At 40.4% G+C, this 21,490-nt stretch overlaps 1 protein-coding gene across 5 annotated transcripts in view; it reads left to right on the plus strand.

Moving 5' to 3' along the window:
* LOC105490752 (NIMA related kinase 5) overlaps positions 1 to 21,490 on the plus strand; it is a 101,619-nt gene that overhangs the window by 47,846 nt on the left and 32,283 nt on the right. For 4 of the 5 annotated variants that reach the window (XM_071081291.1, XM_071081292.1, XM_071081288.1 and 1 more), the window contains 6 exons: positions 1,638 to 1,730; positions 7,135 to 7,215; positions 7,453 to 7,521; positions 11,154 to 11,280; positions 17,670 to 17,795; positions 19,100 to 19,237. In XM_071081291.1, coding sequence (XP_070937392.1) covers positions 1,638 to 1,730; positions 7,135 to 7,215; positions 7,453 to 7,521; positions 11,154 to 11,280; positions 17,670 to 17,795; positions 19,100 to 19,237 — 634 coding nt within the window. The remainder of the gene's footprint in view (positions 1 to 1,637; positions 1,731 to 7,134; positions 7,216 to 7,452; positions 7,522 to 11,153; positions 11,281 to 17,669; positions 17,796 to 19,099; positions 19,238 to 21,490) is intronic. The other variant, XM_071081290.1, reaches the window with a different exon arrangement.

Here is a 21,490-nt window from a genome sequence, read left to right on the forward strand (position 1 = left end):
GACTGGGTAATTTATAAAGAAAAAGAGGTTTAATAGACTCACAGTTTCACATGGCTAGGGAGGCCTCACAATCATGGCAGAAGGCAAAGGTGGAGCAAAGTCATGCCTTACATGAAGGCAGGCAAGAGAGTTTGTGTAGGGGAACTCTCATTTACAAAACCATCAGATCTTCTGAGTCTTACTACCATGGAAACAGTATGGGGGAAACTGCCCCCATGATTCAGTTATCTCCACCTGGCCCCACCCTTGACACGTGGGGATTATTACAGTTCATGGTGAGATTTGGGTGGGGACACAGCCAAACCATATCACATACATACTTTCTTTTATTTACCCCATACAGAGAAGTTAAGTAGTTCATCCAAAGTCACGTAGCTATTACAAGGCAGACTAAATATTTCAATATCTGACTCTAGGCTGGGCATGGTAGCTCATGACTGTAATCCCAGCAATTTGAAAGGCTGAGGTGGGAGGATCGCTTGAGCCCAGGAATTTGAGACCAGCCTGGGCAACATAGGGAAACCCTAGCTCTAAACATATATATGTGTGTATATATCTGTGTATATACACAGATATATACAAAAAAATTTTAAATTAGCTGAGCATGGTGGTTTGCACCTATAGTCCTAGCTACTTGGGAGGCTAAAGCAGGAGGATTGCTTGAGCTGGGAGCTAAAGGCTGCAGTGAGCCATGATTGTGCCACTGTGCCCCAGCCTAGGATACAGAGCAAGATTCTGTCTCAAAAAAATAAAATAAAGTAAAATAAAACAAAAATCTGACTCTAAAACCCCTACTCACATTCATGCCTGTAATCCTAGCACTTTGGGAGGCCAAGGCAGAAGGATTGCTTGAGCCCGGGAGTTTGAGACCAGCCTGGGCAACATAATGAGACTCCCATCTGTACAAAAAATTAAAAAAATTAGTGGGGCATGGTGGTAAATGCTTCTAGTCCCAGCTACTCAGGAGGCTGAGGTGGGAGGCTGAGGTTGTTCCACTGCACTCCAGTCTGGGCAACAGAGGGAGGCCCTGTCTCAAAAAATAAAAAAATACAATTATAACCACTATTCTTTCTGGCATATGCAATTCTACTTGTAAATGGTTGGAATGATGAGACACATGTATAAAACAATCATACAGTAAGCCCTGTAGGTGCACAGGAGCCAAGATGAGCAGAATGAGCAGGAAGCGGGTGTTTATGGAAGAAGTGGGTGGGGCCTAAACTGTGTCTGAGAAGAAGAGTGGAATATGGAGAGGCAGAGTTAAGGGAGGAGGGTGGGCATTCTGAAAGAGCCATGCGAAGGTTGGGATAGAGGACTGCATGTGCTGGGAGGGGCAGCCTGGAGGTTGTTCTCTCCAGAGCAGAGGCCTGGCTCATGGTGGGCAGCCTGGAGCCATCATCAGCCTTATGTCTGAAGCTGATCTGGGATGGGCAGCCTGAGCCCTGCAAAAATGGATAGCAGACATTTCTACAGAGACTATGGAAGAAGGATTTGGGAAATACTGAGGCTGCGGGGGGGGAAAAGGAGCCATCAAAAGGGTTCTGTCCAGCCATTCCATCATTGATCATGCATCAGCCAAGTAGCCTTCAGAGCTCACTCAGAACCAATCTTGTTGACTGTGTATAATTGTGTTAAAGGAGAACTCAAAAATAAGTCATAAAACCTATTTGGTGAAGAAGAGCAACCTGCCTGTCCATCAAGATGCATCTGAGGGAGAAGCACCTGTGCAGGTAATGATGGCTGTGATTAGACATGTGTGTGCTTGCGGTGTGTGTGCTCTACCCAAGTGGCTCTTACTCTTCTCTGTGCAGCAGAACCATGTAGGGAACTTTTTTTTTTTTTTTTGAGACAGAGTCTCACTCTGTTGCCAGGCTGGAGTGCAGTGGCATGATCTTGGCTCACTGCAACCTCTGCCTCCTGGGTTCAAGTGATTTCCTGTCTCAGGCTCCCGAGTAGCTGGGACTACAGGCATGCGCCACCATGCCCAGCTAATTTTTGTGTTTTTAGTAGAGACAAGGTTTCACCATGTTGGCCAGGATGGTCTTGATCTCTTGACCTCGTGATCCACCAGCCTCAGCCTCCTAAAGTGCTGGGATTACAGGCATGAGCCACCACCTTTTTATCAGAACTTTTTAAAAACTTGGATGCCTCTCTCTGCCCCAGATGGTCTGGGATAGGGCTCAGGCATTCTGTCTGCAGAAGCTTGCTGGATGATTTAGTATGCAGCCAAATTTGAGAACTGCTGCTATTTAGCATAAGAACTTTCCACTCTTTGGAGGGTCTAAGTCAGTGTCTCAGACACATTGGTCAGGAAATCTGACAGTCAACTTCTCTTCCATTTCAACCTTATGTTTTTGGTGGAGGTAAGCGGCTGGGCAGAGTTGAAATAACAAATAAATCTCAAGAGAGTTTTTTCCCTTCTAAGAAAAGATTATACAATTATAATGCCAGATGAATCTGTTGATTTCAACCAATTCTGAGAATTATTCAACATTACATAAATCATAAAATGTTTTACTTTTCAAGGAGTTATATTGATTTTGTGAATAAGAAGCCCAAGCGTGCTTTTATTTTTGCTTAGTAAGAAGATTCTCAATGATTTGGCCCATACTGAGACTTATTATCTTTTTTTCTTTTATTCTTTTTTTTTTTTAGACGGAGTTTTGCTCTTGTTGCCCAGGCTGGAGTGCAATGGCACGATCTCGGCTCACCGCAACCTCCGCCTCCTGGGTTCAAGCAATTCTCCTGCCTCAGCCTCCCAAGTAGCTGGGATTACAGGCTCCTGCCACCACGCCCAGCTACTTTTTGTATTTTAGTAGAGATAGGGTCTTGCCATGTTGGCCAGGCTAGTCTTGAACTCCTGACCTCGGGTGATCCACCCTCCTCGGCCTCCCAAAGTGCTGGGATTACAGGTGTGAGCCACCTCGCCCAGCCTAATTTTTATTATCTTTATAATTAGAGTAATTCTCTGTGTTTTAAATTATATTTATTGTTAGAGCTTGGTCCAGCGTCAACTAGAAATGGAAAATCCTCAAGGTATTATAAACTTGTCATTCAAAGGTGCCAGTAGAGTCACAGTCAAATTCCATGAAAACATGGCTCAGATATTACAGACATATTTTTCTCTCACATGTTTTTAACCTGGTTAGAGTAAATCCAGTGCCTTAAAGTTTTTTAAAGTCAGGTAATTAAACATAAACCACTGGAAGAACACAAATAAATGATGGTACCTTCCCTCAAAAAGTTTATATCAGGAATTGGGTGAATAAAATTTTGTATATTTTATGCAAGAGGAGTAACTTTGAAAGAAAGTACACCAAAATGCCAGTGGTGGTAATTGATGGTACCTGGATTGGTATGAGTAGGGGTGATTATTGTCTCTCTACTTTTTAGATTTTTTTATAAGAAGGTTACAGAACTTTTACTACAAATATGTATAATAAAGTGTCCGTTCCTTAGTTCTGTCAGCATTCTAATCAATAGCTTCAAACAAAAAAGCCATCTGAAAGACAGGAATGGTGGCACGAGACTGTAGTTCCAGCTATTGGGAGGCTGAGGAGTTTGAGACCAGCCTGGGTAATATAGCGAGACTCCATCTCTAAAACAAACAAACAAAAGGCATCTGATATTTCCTGAAGGCTGTCCTCCAGAGCAATCCAGCAGCAGATCCCTTTGCAAACTTTTGTAAAGGAAATAATCATCACTAAATTTGTCTAATTTTTGAATTTAGGTTTTAATTATCTTTTTTGAAGGAAATATGCAGCTATATAATAAGACACTTTTAAAAAGTCTCTACTTGTAAAGTTATCTTTCCAAAATACTGATTTGAACACATTATTTCTCTACATGACAATCAATGGTGACTGCCATTTTCCTTAGCATGGCATGCTAGACTTTTGTGAGTTGTTCCTAACAGAATGTTCCAGCATCATCGCTCACATTTCCCCTAAACATACCCAAAGCTCTAAACTTTTCAAATTGCTTTTTAAAGCCCTACTTATTTAAAAAGACATCTTCCTTTTAACCTCCAGGCATTTGTAAAATGTTCATTCCTCTGCGAAATTTCCTTTCCCTCTCTTCTTTTCTTGCAGAACACATTGTATCAGACCTCCTGGCGAAGTTTCTAGCACAGCTTTTTTCTCTTTGTCCCTTAGAATTAATAACCACCTCACCTCTATGTCCACAGCATTTCCAAATACCTCATATACCAGCCTGTGTCAGTTTGAAGCATTATTAGCTATTTGCCCTGCAACCTTGGGACGGGTGTTTTTCTGCCTTGCAATAGTATGAAGTCTGAAATCAGGACTCTGGCTTATGTATCTTACTTATACTTGTGAAGTTGGTTGTCTGATATGCTTGGATAGTCTGGTTGTCTCAATTGTATAATAAGTGCTCCATTACTTTACTTTTCTTAAAATACAACGATCTCAGATTCCAACCCCAGTCTACACCAGTGGGTGGGACATTCAATCTTAGTCTGCTGTCAAGCTCTCCAGGGTCATGTCATCTGAAAGGCCCTCTTGGCCCTGTGAAGACTGATAACCTTGCAGCCATGGAGTCTGGGATCTTGAGGCAGGAACTCCAGGCTGGTGTGCAGTCTCTTGCTCACTTCTCCAATGTACTGCCACAGATTAGGACTTGAGTCCCCCATCTCTTTTTTAAAAAAACAGTTTTATTGAGATATAATTGATCATAATAAACCACACATATTTAATGTATATGCTTTATATGATTGACATACACACCCATTAAACCATCACCACGATCAATATAGTGAGCGTAGCCATCACTTGCAGAAGTTTGTTGCGCCCTTTTGTAAACTCCTCTCTCTCATTCTCCCTGCCTCTCGTCCCATCTCATCCCCATGCAACCACAGATCTGCTTTCTGTCGCTGTAGGTTGGTTTGCATTTTCTAGATTTGTTTGGATTACATAAATGGAGTTGTGCTGACTCCATAAATGGAGACTCCATTACATAAATGGAGTCTTTTTTCTGGCTACTTTCATTCACATAATAATGTTGAGATTTATCCATGTTGCACATATTAATAGTTCATTATTCTTTATTGCCGAGTATATTCTATTGTATGAATATATCAAAATGTATTGATCCATTCACTGTAGATGGATATTTGGATTGTCTCCAGCTTTTGGCTGTTATAAATAAAGCTGCTAGGAACATTCATATACAAATCTTTTTTTTTTTTTTTTTTTTGAGACAAGCTTCACGCTTGTTGCCCAGGCTGGAGTGCAATGGTGCGATCTCAGTTCACCGCAACCTCCACCTTCTGGGTTCAAGTGATTCTTCTGACTCAACCTCCCAAGTAGCTGAGACTACAGGCATGCGCCACCATGCCCGGCTAATTTTGTATTTTTCGTAGAGACGGGGTTTCACCATGTTGGTCAGGCTGGTCTCAAACTCCCGACCTGAGGTAATCCACCCACCTGAGCCTCCCAAAGTGCTGGGATTACAGGTGTGAGCCACCGTGCCTGGCTATCATGTACAAATCTTTATGTGGTCATATGCCTCTTTTCTTTCTTTTGGGTAAATACATTGAACTGGGATGGATGGATCATATAGTAGGTGTATATTTAACTTTCAAAAAACTACCAAATGGTGTTCCCGAATGGTCGCACTGTGTTATACTCCCCTTGACATTGTATGAGTGTTTCAGTTCTCTTTATGCAGCTCTCTCCTCTTTGGGTCTTTGCCTTTCAGACTGTAGCACCTTAATACCCCCAAGCCTTGTCTTATCAACTCAGGGAGTCGGCCACACTCATCTTCGGTTCCCCATCCCTGCACCTCTTCAGTTCCCCATCCCCGCACCATGGCCTGCAAACACTCTCAAGACAGGAGGCTGAGGCAGTTGCAGGGCTTGTCTCATTGGTTTTCTGTTTCTCAGGGATTACTGTCTTTCATTGCTGGATGTCTAATGTATTAAAAACCATTTATCAAGTATATATTTGGTCTGGCTCTTTGGTTGTTTCAGGTGAGGAATTAAATCTGGTTTCTGATACTCTGTCTTCTTGGCTGAAAGCATACGATTTCAGTGCCCTCTGCTGGGGAGGGGTGGAGGGCACTCAAGTTCCATTTGGACATTGAGTTAGAGAGGTTGTGAGAGTTTACATACCTGCTCTGGAGCCTTTACCCCACTGTTCCCTCTGCATGGAAAATGCTCTCCCTAGACCTGCATATGCCAAGGTCCAATATCATTCCAGGGCTTAAATCAATTGTCAGGTAAACTTTGCCTGTGTTACTCTCACTCCCTACTCGTTTTCCGTCCTGTTATCCTATTTTGTTCCCTTGATAGCACTAACACTTTCTGAAATTATGTCGTTTATTAACTCATTTATTACCTAGCCTACTGCAGTAAAATGTAAGCTCCATGTCAGCAGGGACCTTTCTGGTCATGTCCACTGTGCTGACCCATTTTGAGGGTGTCTGGCCCCTAGGGAGTGCTCAGTGTGAATTTGTGAAGTGAATATTAAGATGAAGATGATGCTAAGTAGGTAGTTGGATATGTGAGTCTGGAGCTCAGAGGAGAGGAAAAGTGAAGCCTGAAGATACCCATTTAAGAGTCACTGCTTAACGGTGGCGTTTAAATCCATAGGAATGAGTGAAACCCCTTGTGTTAGGGAAGAGAAGAGCAGACGGCCCAAGATAGGACGCTAAGAAACCTCCGAATATGGAGTTCACATCTCAATTGTGCCTTTGAAATTCTTGTTATCCAGTTTTAGTTTTCTTCTCTCCCTCCTTGAAATTGCCTGCCAATTTTCAGAGCCCTCTCCTTCCTTTCTACCATCATGAGTTGCGCACTTTGCTTATTTTTCAGATTAAGATCATAAGCCTCTTAAAGGAAAGATCCTGTAGTCAAAATTACATTCTTGAATTGAATTGGGTTGGACTGGAGCGGACTAGAGTGATAAGTATTGTCACATTATAGAATTTCACCCACTGAAGTGCCAGTGTTAAATGTAGAATGGATACTGTGCCCAAGTTTTTAGTGAATTATTATTAACTTTCCATTATAAAAGCTTGTTTTTGTTCTTAAATCAATCATCAGATTTAACCCGGAAATCAACTCATGTAAACATACATGAGCTGATAAAATTGTATTTTTCTCTGAATTTTCAGGACATTGAAAGAGACTTGAAACAAAGGAGGCTTCAGAACACAAAGGAAAGTAAAAATCCAGAACAGAAATATAAACCTAAGGTAAGAAATACTTTTGTCTTTGGGTTTCATATTAAATAACTGGCTGGGGAACCACCTTGTGATCTGGGTTGCCTACATGATTTTCCCCCAACTATTTTATAGAATTGCTCTATTTTGTGATGTGAGACTAATGGTTTTAAGAATCTATAATGTCAAACAAAATTGACCTAGGGAGTTGTAATTTTAAGGCTTTTATTGAATTGCTAAACTGATTTTTTTTTTTTTGCTTTCTCCTAGAAGGGGGTAAAGTTTGAAATTAATTTAGACAAATGTATTTCTGATGAAAACATCCTCCAAGAGGAAGAGGTATGCCATTAAATCTAAATTTCCATTAGTAGGTATGAGAAAATGCATATATCTTACTTAATAGCATGTTTCATGAAATTATTTCACAGGCTGTAGAGATAATTTTTTTCAACTTTTATCTTAGATTCAGGTGGTACATGTGTACATTTGTTACCTGGATATATTGTGTGATGTTGAGGTTTGAGATATGAATGATCCTGTTACCCAGGTACTGAGCATGATACCCAGTAGTTAGTTTTTCAAGCCTTGCTTCCCTCCTTTCTTACCCCCACTGTAGTAGCTCCCAGTATCTATTGTTGCCATCTTTATGTCCATGAGTACTCAATGTTTAGCTCCCACTTATAAGTGAGAACATGCAGAATTTGGTTTTCTATCCCTATGTAATTTGCTTAGGATAGTGGCCTCTATCTGCATCCATGTTGCTGCAAAGGGCATGATTTCATTCTTTTTTATGGCTGCATAGTATTCCATGGTGTATATGTACCACATTTTCTTTATCCCGACCACCACTGATGGGCACCTAGGTTTATTCCATGACTTTGTTATTGTGAATAGTGCTGGGATGAACATGTGAGTATATGTGTCTTTTTGGTAGAATGATTTGTTTTCTTTTGGATATGTACCCAGTAATGGGATTGCTGGGTTGAACAGTTCTGTTTTAAGTTCTTTGAGAAATATCCAAACTGCTTCCTACAGTGGTTGAACTAATTTACGTTACATTTCCACCAACACTACATAAACATTCCCTTTTCTCTGCAGCCTCGCCAATATTTGTTTTTTGACTTTTTAGTAATAGCCATTCTGACTCATGTGAGATGGTATTTCATTGTGGTTTTGATTTGTATTTCTTTGATAATTAGGGATGATGAGTATTCTTTTATATAGTTGTTGGCTGCTTGTATGTCTTCTTTTGAGAAGTGTCTGTTTCTGTCTTTTGTCCACTTTAAAATTTGGGTTGTTTTTTCTTGTTCAGTTAAGTTCCTTATAAAGTCTAGATATTAAACCTTTGTTGGATGCATAGTTTGCAAATATTTTCTCCCATTCTGTAGGTTGCCTGTTCACTCTGATGATAGTTTCTTTTGCTGTGCAGAAACTCTTTAGTTTAATTAGGTCCCACTTGTCAATTTTGTTTTTGTTGCAGTTGCTTTTGAGAACTTAATCACACACAAATTCTTTCCAAAGGCCCATGTTCAGAATGGTGTTTCCTAGGTTTTCTTCTAGGATTCTTATAGTTTGAGGTCTTATATTTAAATCGTTAAGTCATCTTGAGTTAATTTTTGTATACAGTGAAAGGTGGGGTCCAGTTTCATTGTTCTGCATATAGCTAACCAGCTATCCCAGCACCTTTTATTGAATAGGAAGTCCTTTCCCCATTGTTTATTTTTGTTGATTTTGTCAAAGAGTAGATGGCTGTAGATGGGTGGCTTTATTTCTGGGTTCTCTATTCTGTTCCTTGGTTTATGTGTTTGTTTTTGAACCTGTACCATACTGTTTTGATTACTGTAGTCTTATGGTGTAGTTTGAAGTTGGGTAATGTGATGACTCTGGCTTTGTTCTTTTTGCTTAGAATTACTTTGGCTATTTGGGCCCTTTTTTATTTACATATGAATTTTAGAATAGTTTTTTTTCCTTCCAATCCTGTGAAAAGTGACATTGGTAGTTTGACAGGAGTAGTGTTGAATCTATAGATTACTTTGGGCAGTATGGCCATTTTAATGATATTGATATTGTAGAATGTTTTTCCATTTGTGTCATCTAGAATTTCTTTCTGTGTTGTGTAGTTCTTCTTGTAGAGATCTTTCACCTCCTTGGTTAGATGTACTCCTAGGTATTTTATTTTATTTTTTGGTGGCTATTGTAAATGGGATTACATTCTTGATTTGGTGCTGTGCTTGAATGTTATTGGTGTATAGGAATGCTATTGATTATTGTACTTTGATATTGTATCCTGAAACTTTGTTGAAGTTGTTCATCAGTTCCTACAACTTTTGGGTGGAGTCTTCAGGGTTTTCAAGGTATAGTATCATATCCGTGAAGAGATGGTTTGGCTTCTTCTTTTCTTATTTGGATGTTTAGAATTTTAAAAAATATTTCTAGAAAAATGTTTGGTGCTCAAGGCCGGGGCATAGCGTCTCATGGCTGTAATCCCAGCACTTTGGGTGGCCGAGATGGATCACGAGGTCAGCTAACATGGTGAAACCCTGTCTCTACTAAAAATACAAAAAATTAGCTGGGCGTGGTGTCTCCTGCCTGTAGTCTCAGCTACTTGGGAGGCTGAGGCAGGAGAATCACTTGAATCCAGGAGGCGGAGGTTGCAGTGAGCTGAGATCACCTGCACTCCAGCCTGGGCGACAGAGTGAGACTCCGTCTCAGAAAAAAAAAAAGAAAGAAAGAAAAATGTTTGGTGTTCAAATGAGTCTTCCAAATACTTTTTATTTTCCCATTTTACTTTATTGGGGTATTTCTTTAGATAAATTGTTACATTTTAATGTACTTTTCTTTAAAGGAGCTATTTTACTCGTAATATTAATTTTTATCATAGCCAAATTAAAATAGAAGATCTGATACATTGTCAACAACTAATATACTGACCTGAAAAATTGAACAGGTACCCCGAAACCAGGCACATTTATTTTAGGTCTTAATTAGTTATTGATAACTTTGAGTAAATCTCATTCATGCATTTGGGCTCTCCTTGCCACAGCAAGGAGGAAATATAGTAAATCCAATATGGCAAATCCAAATTTCATTTTATTAGTTGATTTTAAAATCTTTTTTTATCCTGGTTTTATCAGACCTGTAACAAATGTCAAAATTAACTGGTTTATTTTTCCATTTTACCTTTTCTGAATTCACCTTTTAAGTCAATATAAGTATGAATAATTATAGCTGATGCTCAATCTATTTAATGTTTTTTATTAGCTTAAAACATTTTCATGTTAGCATTTCTTATTTTTATGAGCATTTACTACACAAAGACTTCATTAGAGTGGTGATAGCATTCACCTCTGTTCAACCGTAAGTTCCTAAATGCCTCAGAACTGTGACATCAGAGTGAAGCAGATCTGGGGACCTGCTTCTGGGTGGGAACTTGAGAAGTGGTACTCTCACAGAGCTTCTGTGAAGTGAGGTGCTGACGTTGCCCTACTGAAATGAAAGAATGGAGTCCAAAAAGTTTTAACTGCCACTCTTTCTTATTCTTTGCTGTGATCTGCTTGAAACTGAAGTAGTCATTTTGGTATTGGCTACAAAATACTAGGAGCAGATTTAGGGAGCTGGTTTAAGAATGTCGTACACTTAAAACAGGGCATGAATGACAAAAGCTTGAGAGCACTGTAGAATGGAACTGAAGTGGAATAATATTGAAGTCAGAAAGTCTAGATAAAATTAAGTTGCCTTCTGACCAGTGCTTGACACTGTTAACATGGAGAAGAAATAAAAACATTTCTGTTTTTATCTTATTCTAACATAGCTCTAGTTTTAAAACTCTATGAATTTATTTGTTTAGTAAACATATGTTGAATGTTTACCATATACCTTGCTAATTAGTTTTACTAGGAACACAAAAATATGGTTTTTCTTTCTTTCAAAATATGGCTAATTTATCATGAAACACTGTGGAATTGATTTAGGCAATGGATATACTAAATGAAACTTTGACCTTTGAGGATGGCCTGAAGTTTAAGGAATATAAATGTGTAAAGGAGCATGGAGATTATACAGACAAAGCATTTGAGAAACTTCACTGCCCAGAAGCAGGTACGTGTCTCTTGAAAGCTGTAAATGAGAAGGAACTGTTTTATTAGCAACCCATCTTGAACTCTGTCCCCATGCATCTGCCTCGGCTCCACTGTTACTTGACCCTTCTCTGCTCTAAGCAAGGCAGAAACACACTTCCTATTCTCCTGCCACCCATGCAGTGACCACACTCCCTGAGATCCAGCCCTCCTCTCCTGCTCCACACCCACTCCCTCCTGCAGCTTCAGCTTCTCCTGGGAGCTCCAGACTTACCAGTCTTTCTCATTATCTTCTGGGAACCTCCATGGACAAGTGTTGCCAGTATCTGAAACTCAGCTGTGTAAACTCAAGCTCTTCTGTGCTCTTCCTTTCCAGTGACCCTTTATTTTGGTCAGTGTCACAGGTGCAACTGGCTGGGGCCAGTGTTGTGGGCAGTAAAAGAATTTATGAACACAATTGTGGGTAAAGAAAGGCAAATTTATTAAGGTACAAAGATACGTTGCAAGAGTGCAGTGGGCAGCACAGCAGAGAAGGGGCTGTCTGCCAAGAGGCAGGGGCTAGAAGGAAGTTTTATAGGGTCCTATTGGAGGAGCTACATGCTGGTAAGGTGTGCAGGTAAGGTTTTGCTGCTGGGGCTACATGTGGAAGGAATGAGGTATTTGGGAACAGGATGTGCCAGCAGCTTATCTGTGATTAGTCATCTCTCAGAACAGTTGTTCCCCCACCCCTAACCCCCACCTGGGACCCCTCCCTTGTTGTTGTTTACTTATCTTATGAGAACTTCACAGTCAGTGCTGTCACCAGGGTGCACCCTCAGCATAGTGTCTACTCTGAGATGTCTCTGGAGTCTTCCTCTTCCTTCCTTCCCTCTGTTACTAGTTTAGAGGTCTGTCATCTCTCAGTAGTGTAGTGTAGGCTTCAGAGACAGATGGGAGTTTGAATCTCAGCTGTTGCTGCCACTTTCTGGTTATGTGACCTTTCTTTCACAAGTTATTCCAACACTCTGAATCTCAGTTTCATCTTAGAAACAGGGGGTAATAGTAGTAGGAATAACCACACAGGGTTATTGTGAGGACCAAAGTGAATTTTGATGTATAAACGACCTGGCACCTAGTACCTAATATAAGTGCTGTCTTTTCATTTTCCCTTTGCCTTCCCCTCACTGTGTTGCCTTATTCGCTTATGTGACATCCTTTTCTCTAGTATTTCCCCTTCATTCTCTAAATGGTTACTATTTTAGTCCATTTTCATGCTGCTGATAAAGACATACCTGAGACTGAGCAATTTACAAAAGAAAGAGGTTTAATTGGACTTACAGTTCTGCACAGATGGGGAAGCCTCATAATCATGGTGGAAGGCAAGGAAAAGCAAGTCACATCTTACATGGATGGCAGCAGGCAAAGAGAAAGAACTTGTGCAGAGGAACTCCTCTTTTTAAAACCGTCTTATCTCATGAGATTCATTCACCATCACGAGAACAGCATGGGAAAGATCCGCCCCCATGATTCAACCACCTCCCACTGGGCCCCCCCACCACAACACACAGGAATTCAAGATGAGATTTGGGTGGGGACACAGCCAAACCATATCAGTTGCTAAAGTTATCTTGGCATATTATTACTCTGCTCAGATTTTTTTCTGGATAATACCTGCAGAATAAGGTCCATTCCACATATTATCACATTTTACACTACATGGCCTAATTCTGTTGTGACCCACTTTTCTCATCCCAGCACTGCCTCGTTCCTTCCATGGAAAATGGGATCCATACAGCCTGCTGGAATGCCCATTTTCTACTAGAGCTGGAATGCCCATTTTTTCCTATAGCATTTACAGACCTGACTTGGCTCAGTTTCCTCTTCCTGGAGTACTCTCTGCCTTATTTCCTTCTGGAAAAATCTCCATTCAGCAGGCATCTCCCTTGTGCCAAAGACTGCTCGGTGGTAGGGAGCTCAAAGATGAATAAAATCTGGACCCTGTTCTCAATATCACAGAAGTGTTATGAGCAAAAGAAGCACAGAACATGTTTCCTGAGCCTGAAATGTTAATCACTTTTGAAGTGCGAGCTGGGTAGAGAGTCAGGGAGGTCTGCACTCCTCCAGGGCTTGGCATGCCATCATATTTGTGATTGAGAAGGATCATGCTGGCTGCAGAGCAAAGGATGTCATGGAGGGCAAGAATGAAGGCAGGAGAAGAGTCCAAGTGCATGAACCAGAGTGGTTCAGGAAGAATAGATACTGAGTGTGGGACCTGAGGAAGAGAAGGGGCTCAAGGATATTCCCAGTTTGCTAATTCAAATGCATGAAGCTTTCATCAACCAAAAATATATCACATGGAGGGTAATGGGGTCAAGAGAGACAAGGTAGTGATCTAAATTTGGAACATGTTGAGATTTAGATCTATATAGCATCAATTGCAGATGCTATATAAGACTGAAGGCCTGGGGCATATCAGGGATAAATATATAGCTTGGTGGCCATTAGCATATCCATGGTTCTTAACCTTCGTGATGGTCAGAATACCTATGCAGAAGGACTGGAGTGAGAGGGAAATGGGACTTAGGACATATCCCTACCACTATATAGACAAACTTTGGAGAATCAGGAGAGAGTAAAGCCAAAGGAGGAGAGACAGGTCATGGAGGAGGCACAGGAATTGGCAGCATAAACTGGAGGAGAAAGGCCAGATGAGGTGAGTGGGATTTGTCCCTTCAGGAGCCGTTGGGAAAGCAGTCAACTGTGTGAAGGGTAAATTCAACTGTTATCTTTGTATCAGTTTGCTGGGAAAAGCAGAGGAGGTTGGCTGTTTTTTAGATGAGAGGAAAAAAAGCCCTTCATTAGTAGTATACTGAAAACTGTCTCTCATTTTAATCTGTATTCCTGTAATAATTATTCAGGCTGAAGAATTTTTCCATATGTTTGTTGACCATTCATATTTCTTTTCTTTTCTTTTCTTTTCTTTTCTTTTCTTTTCTTTTCTTTTCTTTTCTTTTCTTTTTGAGATGGAGTCTCCCTCTGTCACCCAGGCTGTAGTGCAGTGGCACAATCTTGGCTCACTGCAACCTCCGCCTCCTGGGTTCAAGCAATTCTCCTGCCTCAGCCTCCCTGAGTAGCTGGGATAGGTGCACGCCACCACACCTAGCTAATTTTTAAAATATTTTTAGTAGAGACGAGGTTTCACCATGTTGGCCAGGCTGGTATTCGAACTCTTGATCTCAGGTGATCCACCCACCTCTGCCTCCCAAAGTGCTGGGATTACAAGCATGATCCACCACGCCCGGCCAACCCTTCATATTTCTCTTATGAATTATGTACTCATGCCTTTCATCCTTTTTTCTACTGAAAATGACATGTTTGTTTTTTTCTTTATAAGACTGATTTAAATCAAACCTTTGCCTGTAATATGTATTGCAAATGTTTTCCTCAGTTGGTTGTCAGATCTCATTTATAGTAATAACAGCAAATATATATATAAGTGTGTATGTGTATTCATTCACTTAGGAATAAACTTTATGAGAATTGTGTGGCATATAGAAAGAAAACTGTAAAACCTTGCTGAGGTATTTACAGACCACTTGAATAAATGGAGAGAAATAGCAGTGCTATATATTGGAAATATTTTTTCCAAATAAATATTGCAGTATCATTGTCTAAGGTATTACCCAGAACTCTTTGTCTCATGACCAGAAGAATAAGGAGCGTGGACACTAAGGGTGAGTTTGGACTAAAAGTTTAATAAACGAAAGAGGAAAGCTCTTCACTGTGGAGAGGGGACCCAAGAGAGTTGCCATTTCACAGCTGAGTACAAAGGCTTTTATGAGGAACCTGATAGGGCTGGGTGTTTCACTTGCATAAGGCATGAATTTCTGGCAGCTCCACCCCGTTCTCCTAGTATGCTGACTGGCTGGGGGTTGTTTTTGGAAAAGGCACCACTCAGAAAATGACATGATGGTTGACCAGGCATGATAGCTCATGCCTGTAATCATAGCACTTTGGGAGGCCAAGGTGGGCAGATCTCTCAAGGCCAGGAATTCAAGACTAGCCTGGCCAATATGGCAAAAGCCCATCTCTACTCTCAAAAAAAAAAAAAAAAAAAAAAAATTAGCCACGGTGGTTCACACCTGTAATCTCAGCTACTTGGGAAGCTGCAGCACAAGAATCACTTAGACTGGGAGGTGAAGGTTGCAGTGAGCCAAGATTGTGCAACCATACTCCAGTCACTCCAGCCACATGACAGAACAAGCAAGACTCCATCTCAAAAAAAAAAAAAAACAACAAAAAAAAACATGGTGTAAAGACCAATTGGAGCCTTGGCCCACAACCAGCTAAGTGTCAGAGTGATGGTTCACAGAGGCTTGGCTCACAGTCCAAAGTATGCCCCCAAAAGGAAAGGAATGTGCTCATTGGAGGCCACCATGTACATGCCCACAAAAGGAGAAGGAACTGTTTGCTGGAGGCCCACTGATTGCACAAAGGACAAAGGCATTTCTGTGTTGGGCTTGCTCCCTTATCTGTGCAGCTGTGGGCATGTTTTAGGCAAGCTTCCTGTGCTAGTTCCCTTATCCGTGTCTGCAGCTTGATTTTTCAGACTGTTCTTTTGTTTGAAAGAATTCTGAGGACCTGCCCTAACTGCCTGCCTCACTGGTTCTTTCTTTCTCCTCCCTCAATATGTGGATTTATGGCTATTTCAATCAAAACCACAGTAGGATTTTATTTTTTATTTTTTATTTTTATGGTATAGGGAGATCTCAGCAGGTTGGAGAATCCTGGAGCTTCTTAAGTAGCCAAAAATTTTGAAAAAGAAGAATAGTGAAGTGGTACTTACCTTTCCGAACATCAAAATATATTATAGAAATTATGGTCATTCAAACAATATGATAGTAGCACCCAAATAGTTACAACAGTGAGAAGAGAAAGCTAGAAATAAATCCTAGTATGTATCATAATTCAACACAAATGAAAAGTAACATCACAAGTCAGTGTGAAAAGAAAGGATTATTCAAATAAATGCTGCTGGGCCAATTGGTTAACAGTTTGGAGAAGATTGTGAAATCAGACCCTATATAATATGATACAACAAAATAAATTTAAAAAATCATAGAGGTTATATGTAAAAAAGTTGTACATTCAAAAATGAAATAAAGGAATATAGGTAATTTTTTTTTAACAGGGAAGATCTAGCTGTTCAAAATACATAGAAAAAAAATCACAGAATTAGTAATAATTCAACTTTAACAACAAAAAGCTGTGTAGTAAAGCAAATAATATCTAATCCCTAGAAATGTCATTTTCAATAATGTATCTATTGAATTATACATTATGATTAAATAATCATAAATGTCCACAAAAATTTAGTTACAAATGAGGTCATTATATAATGGTATTATTTTTAATACTGAAAAATCACTAGTAACCTAAAAATCTGGCAGGAAATGATTAGTTATATTACATTCATAAAGCGGAATATTATGTTTGCTTTAAAATAGCTGTATAGAAGAATATTTAATAACCTGGATATGATCTGTAGGTGATTGAAAAAAGCAAGCTCTGAGAGGACATCTAGGATGTGGTCCAATTTTTTGTTTCAAAACGAAGCAAAAACCATATGCAGAAGGGAAAAATTGAAATTGTTATAGTCTCTGGACAGTGAGATTATGGGTGATTTTTTTTTTTTCTTCTACTTACCTGATTTTCAGATTTTCTTTCTTTTTTTTTTTTTAATTATTATATATTTTTTTGAGACGGAGTCTCGCTGTGTCGCCCAGGCTGGAGTGCAGTGGCGTGATCTCGGCTCACTGCAAGCTCCGCCTCCAGGGTTCACGCCATTCTCCTGCTTCAGCCTCCCGAGTAGCTGGGACTATAGGCGCCTGCCACCACGCCCAGCTAATTTTTTGTATTTTTAGCAGAGATGGGGTTTCACTGTGTTAGCCAGGATGGTCTCAATCTCCTGACCTGGTGATCCACCTGCCTCAGCCTCCCAAAGTGCTGGGATTAGAGGCGTGAGCCACCGTGCCCGGCTATTTTCAGATTTTCTATAGTGAAAGCAGTAATAAGGAAAAAGACAGAACAAGTTATTTTTTAAATTAAGAAAATGGAACAGATTGTGTTTCTGTGGAAAAAGACTAGAGTGAAAGTTCTCATAGATGCCTCAAGGAATTTGTCCATTTGTGTCACTGATACTTCCTTAGCATTTAGCAATATTGGCTAGTCAATCAAACACTAAGAGTAAAAGTAAAACAGTGTTGACACCTTTTGTCATTTCAATCTTATTTCTGTTAGAACAAGGGTAGTCATTTTTCTGGTTTTGAACGTACCTGCTGATAAACTACCTCTGAGTTCCTAAGAACTGTTTGGGGCAATTAGTCACACTTTGACTGCTTTTGAATTAACGAGTTGTTTTCTTACACCCAGGGTTTTCCATGCAGACTGTAGCTGCTGTGGGAAACAGGAGGCAGTGGGATGGAGGAGCGCCTCAGGCTCTGCTGCAGATGATGGCAGTGGCCGACATCACCTCCACCTGCCCCACGGGGCCTGACGGTGAGTCTGTGCTTAGTGTCAGTCGTCAGGAAGGGAAGACCAAGGACCCGTACAGCCCGGTGCTCATCCTGATGTGATAGTCTACTTCTCAGTACAACCCCTATAGACTTGTATCAGACACTTTCAAATATGTTGTTTTGATATCTCCCTACTCCTAAAGAGACTTGCCTGCTAATTATCCTGGACAGACGACCACTCTAGACATGTACATATAAAGGAGGAAAAATCCAGGATGCCACCTTCCTCGGAGTGAGGGAAAATGCATGAGGAAGGGCAGCTGACTTGATTTACTTTCCAAGGCCAGCTCAGCAACTTTTTTTGGGATTTCATAGGGTCATTTTTTTTCTACCAGTAAAATTAGAATTAAAAGAGTAGCTATCTCTACAAGATTTAGAAAGTTAATAGTTCAAAGATACATATAAATTGCTTTGAAGCCAATGTGCTATTTAAATGTTAGAAGTGTTTAGGATATGATGATGTTTTCTACCTAAACTCCTCCGTTTACATTTGAACCTCTCACATAGCCTTTCCTTAGAAGAGGATCATAGCAGGCTGGGCGCGGTGGCTCACGCCTGCAATCCCTGCACTTTGGGAGGCTGAGGTGGGCAGATCATGAGGTCAGGAGTTCAAGATCAGCCTGGCCAACATGGTGAAACCCCATCTCTACTAAAAATAGAAAAATTAGCCGGGCATGATGGCACACACCTGTAATCCCAGCTACTCGGGAGGCTGAGGCAGGAGAATTGCTTGAACCTGGGAGGCGGAGGTTGCAGTGAGCCAAGATTGTGCTACTGCACTCCAGCCTGGCTGACAGAGCGAGACTGTGTCTCCAAAGAAACAAACAAAAAAAAGCCGTAACAGCCTCCAACCTCTGGATGTTATCTTCACAGGTGGTAAAGATTTTTATTACTCGTTTCCTATGTTCTTGATAACATGGGCTGAGAGGGAGCTAAAATTTGTACATGTGCTGTAAGATGAAATACGTAAGTATATCACTGAAATGAGCAATTATGTGTATAAATTGAATTTCCCCTCAATTGTCTTATTAAGTTATAAATCAATTTAAAATAGGCAACTAGAATAAAAATTTTATCATACCGATAAAGCCAGTTTACAAAGCAATGAGTGACTCTTCCCCCCATCAGCTATGTGACAAGAAGTCACTAAACTTTTCTATACCTCGGCTTCTTTATTAGTAAAATGAGAGGTGGGATTAGGTTACCTCCAAAGTTTTAACATTCTGTGATCTTATACAAATGCAAGTGAAGAAGCATTTTTATTTTTAATAACACTTTCCTCTTCAGATGGTCAAGTTATTGTGATTGAAGGCATTCCAGAAAACCGGAAACAGTGGCGGCATGAAGCTCCAGGAACTTTAATGAGTGTTTTGGCAGCAGCACATCTAACGAGTAGCTCATTTTCTGCCGATGAAGGAGAATTTGGTATGTAGTTTATTTTTAACAACATAACCAGTCCCCAGAGGAATTTTGTCAAGATTTGCAAATGCTGAAAGGGGATAAAAATATCTTCAGCTGGGAGAGAGAATTGGGAGGGTGTCTAGCCTTTTCAGAAGCTGATTTTGCTCTATCCAATCCTATTCCAAATGCTACTAACAAAAGACATGAGCTTTCCAGGAGAGTGGTGTAATTTTCTTTAATGCAATCAGCTGACAACTGGTGAAAAGTTTAAGTAGGGCTAGTGGCTTTGCAGCTGATGATCTAGTATTGTTTTGCTCTACCTGAGTTAGTTTATTTCTGATAGCTATTCAGTGAACTATCCCATGGACAATAAAAATATACCATAATATCATTTGTTTTTTTCCTCCAATTTTTAGCAAGATTCTGCTTTTGTTTACTTTAAGGCAGGAGTCCCCAACCCTCGGGCTGCAGACCAGTACCAGTCTGTGGCCTGTTAGGAACCAGGTGAGTGGCGGGCAGGTGGGCATTACTGCCTGAGCTCTGCCTCCTGTCAGATCAGCAGCTGCATTCAGTTCTCATAGGTGCATGAACTCTGTTGTGAACTGTGCATGTGAGAGATCTATGCTGTGTGCTCCTTATGAGAATCTAATGCCTGATGATCTGAGGTACCCGAAACCACCCCCCTTCCCTGCCCCCATCAAAAAATTGTCTTCCATGAAACTAGTCCCTGGTGCCAAAAAGGTTGGGGACTGCTGCTTTAAGGGAAGCCAACCATCATTTTCTAAAATTTGAGGGGCCTGGATGTAATGGCTCACACCTATAATTCCAGGACTTTGGGAGGCCAAGGCAGGAGGATCTCTTGAGGCTAGGAGTTGGAAGATGCTGTGAACTATGATCACTGCTCTTCAGCCTGGCTGACAGAGCAAGAACTTGTCTCTAAAAATAAAGTTTGAGGGAAATCACATCATAATGAGGGTTTGATTTTATATTAGGTATTCAAGTGTGAAGTGCTACAAGAAAAGCTACTGCAGGCAAGCAGGGATCCCAGGAGCATCTCCACGAGTGTGAGGTCTGGGACCTGGTATTGTGGTGAAGTGGGGTTGAGCAACAAGTAGAAAAACTAAGGTACTAGATACTCTTGGAGGCTGATAAATGTTTACAGAGTTAGGCCAGGCATGGTGGCTCACGCCTATAATCCGGCACTTTGGGAGGCCGAGGTGGGCAGATCACCTGAGGTCAGGAGTTCAAGACCAGCCTGGCCAACGTGGTGAAACCCCATCTCTACTAAAAATACAAAAATTAGCTGGGCATGGTGGCAGGTGCCTGTAATCCCAGCTATTTGGGAGGTTGAGGCAGGAGAAATGCTTGAACCTGGGAGGCAGAAGTTGCAGTGAGCCGAGATCGGCCATTGCACTCCAGCCTGGGGGACAAGAGTAAGATTTCGTCTCAAAAAAAAAAAAAAAAAAAGTTTACAAAGCTAATTACCACTACAAAAACAAAGTAATTTTTAACTGTCAGTTGAGTCCCAACAATTAATGAATACACATTTTATAATAGCTTGAAAGAGGCTTTCTAATGGAATTTTTTTATGTGGAACAGGACATTATACTAACACATCTAAATATCTTTGTTTCTCTGAAGTACGAAGCCAAAAGTTTAAGATTATAAACTCATAATTAGTCATTAATGTCTCAGCATTATATGTTATTTGGAGATGATCTAGATAGTTAATGAATACCTATCATTTAACTTAGCTTAGCAAAACTCGAGGAGAAAAAGTTACCAAAAGGATTTAAAAAACCTTTTTTAAGTAAACACATTATAAAACCTAATTATTATTAAAACTTCTACCTGACCAGGCTCATGCCTGTAATCCCAGCCCTTTGGGAGGCTGAGGCAGGAGGATCACTTGAGCCCACGAGTTCGAGGCTGCCGTGAGCCATGATCATGCCACTGCACTCCAGTTAGTGTGAGAGTGAGATTCCAACTCTAAACAAACAAACAAAAACCTCTTATTTCGTTACATTTATTTATTCCTTCTTAACAACTATGTTTGGAAATTTTCAGGAAACATTGGACAAATCTAGCCATCATCTTATTTCTTTATTAATCATTTCTACAGTTTGTGAATGTTAGGCCGTCACCACCAAAGCAAAAGCCCTAAGGTTAATACATGGATGTTTTGCTGATCAAATTACACTGCTGCTTTCATTAAACCAACAAAGTAGTCTTATTTACCAAAAATTTACCCAAGTTACAATAATTAAAAGGCATTTG

This window comes from Macaca nemestrina, chromosome 16, assembly GCF_043159975.1.
Source record: "Macaca nemestrina isolate mMacNem1 chromosome 16, mMacNem.hap1, whole genome shotgun sequence".
In the NCBI taxonomy this organism is placed as follows: Eukaryota; Metazoa; Chordata; class Mammalia; order Primates; family Cercopithecidae; genus Macaca; species Macaca nemestrina.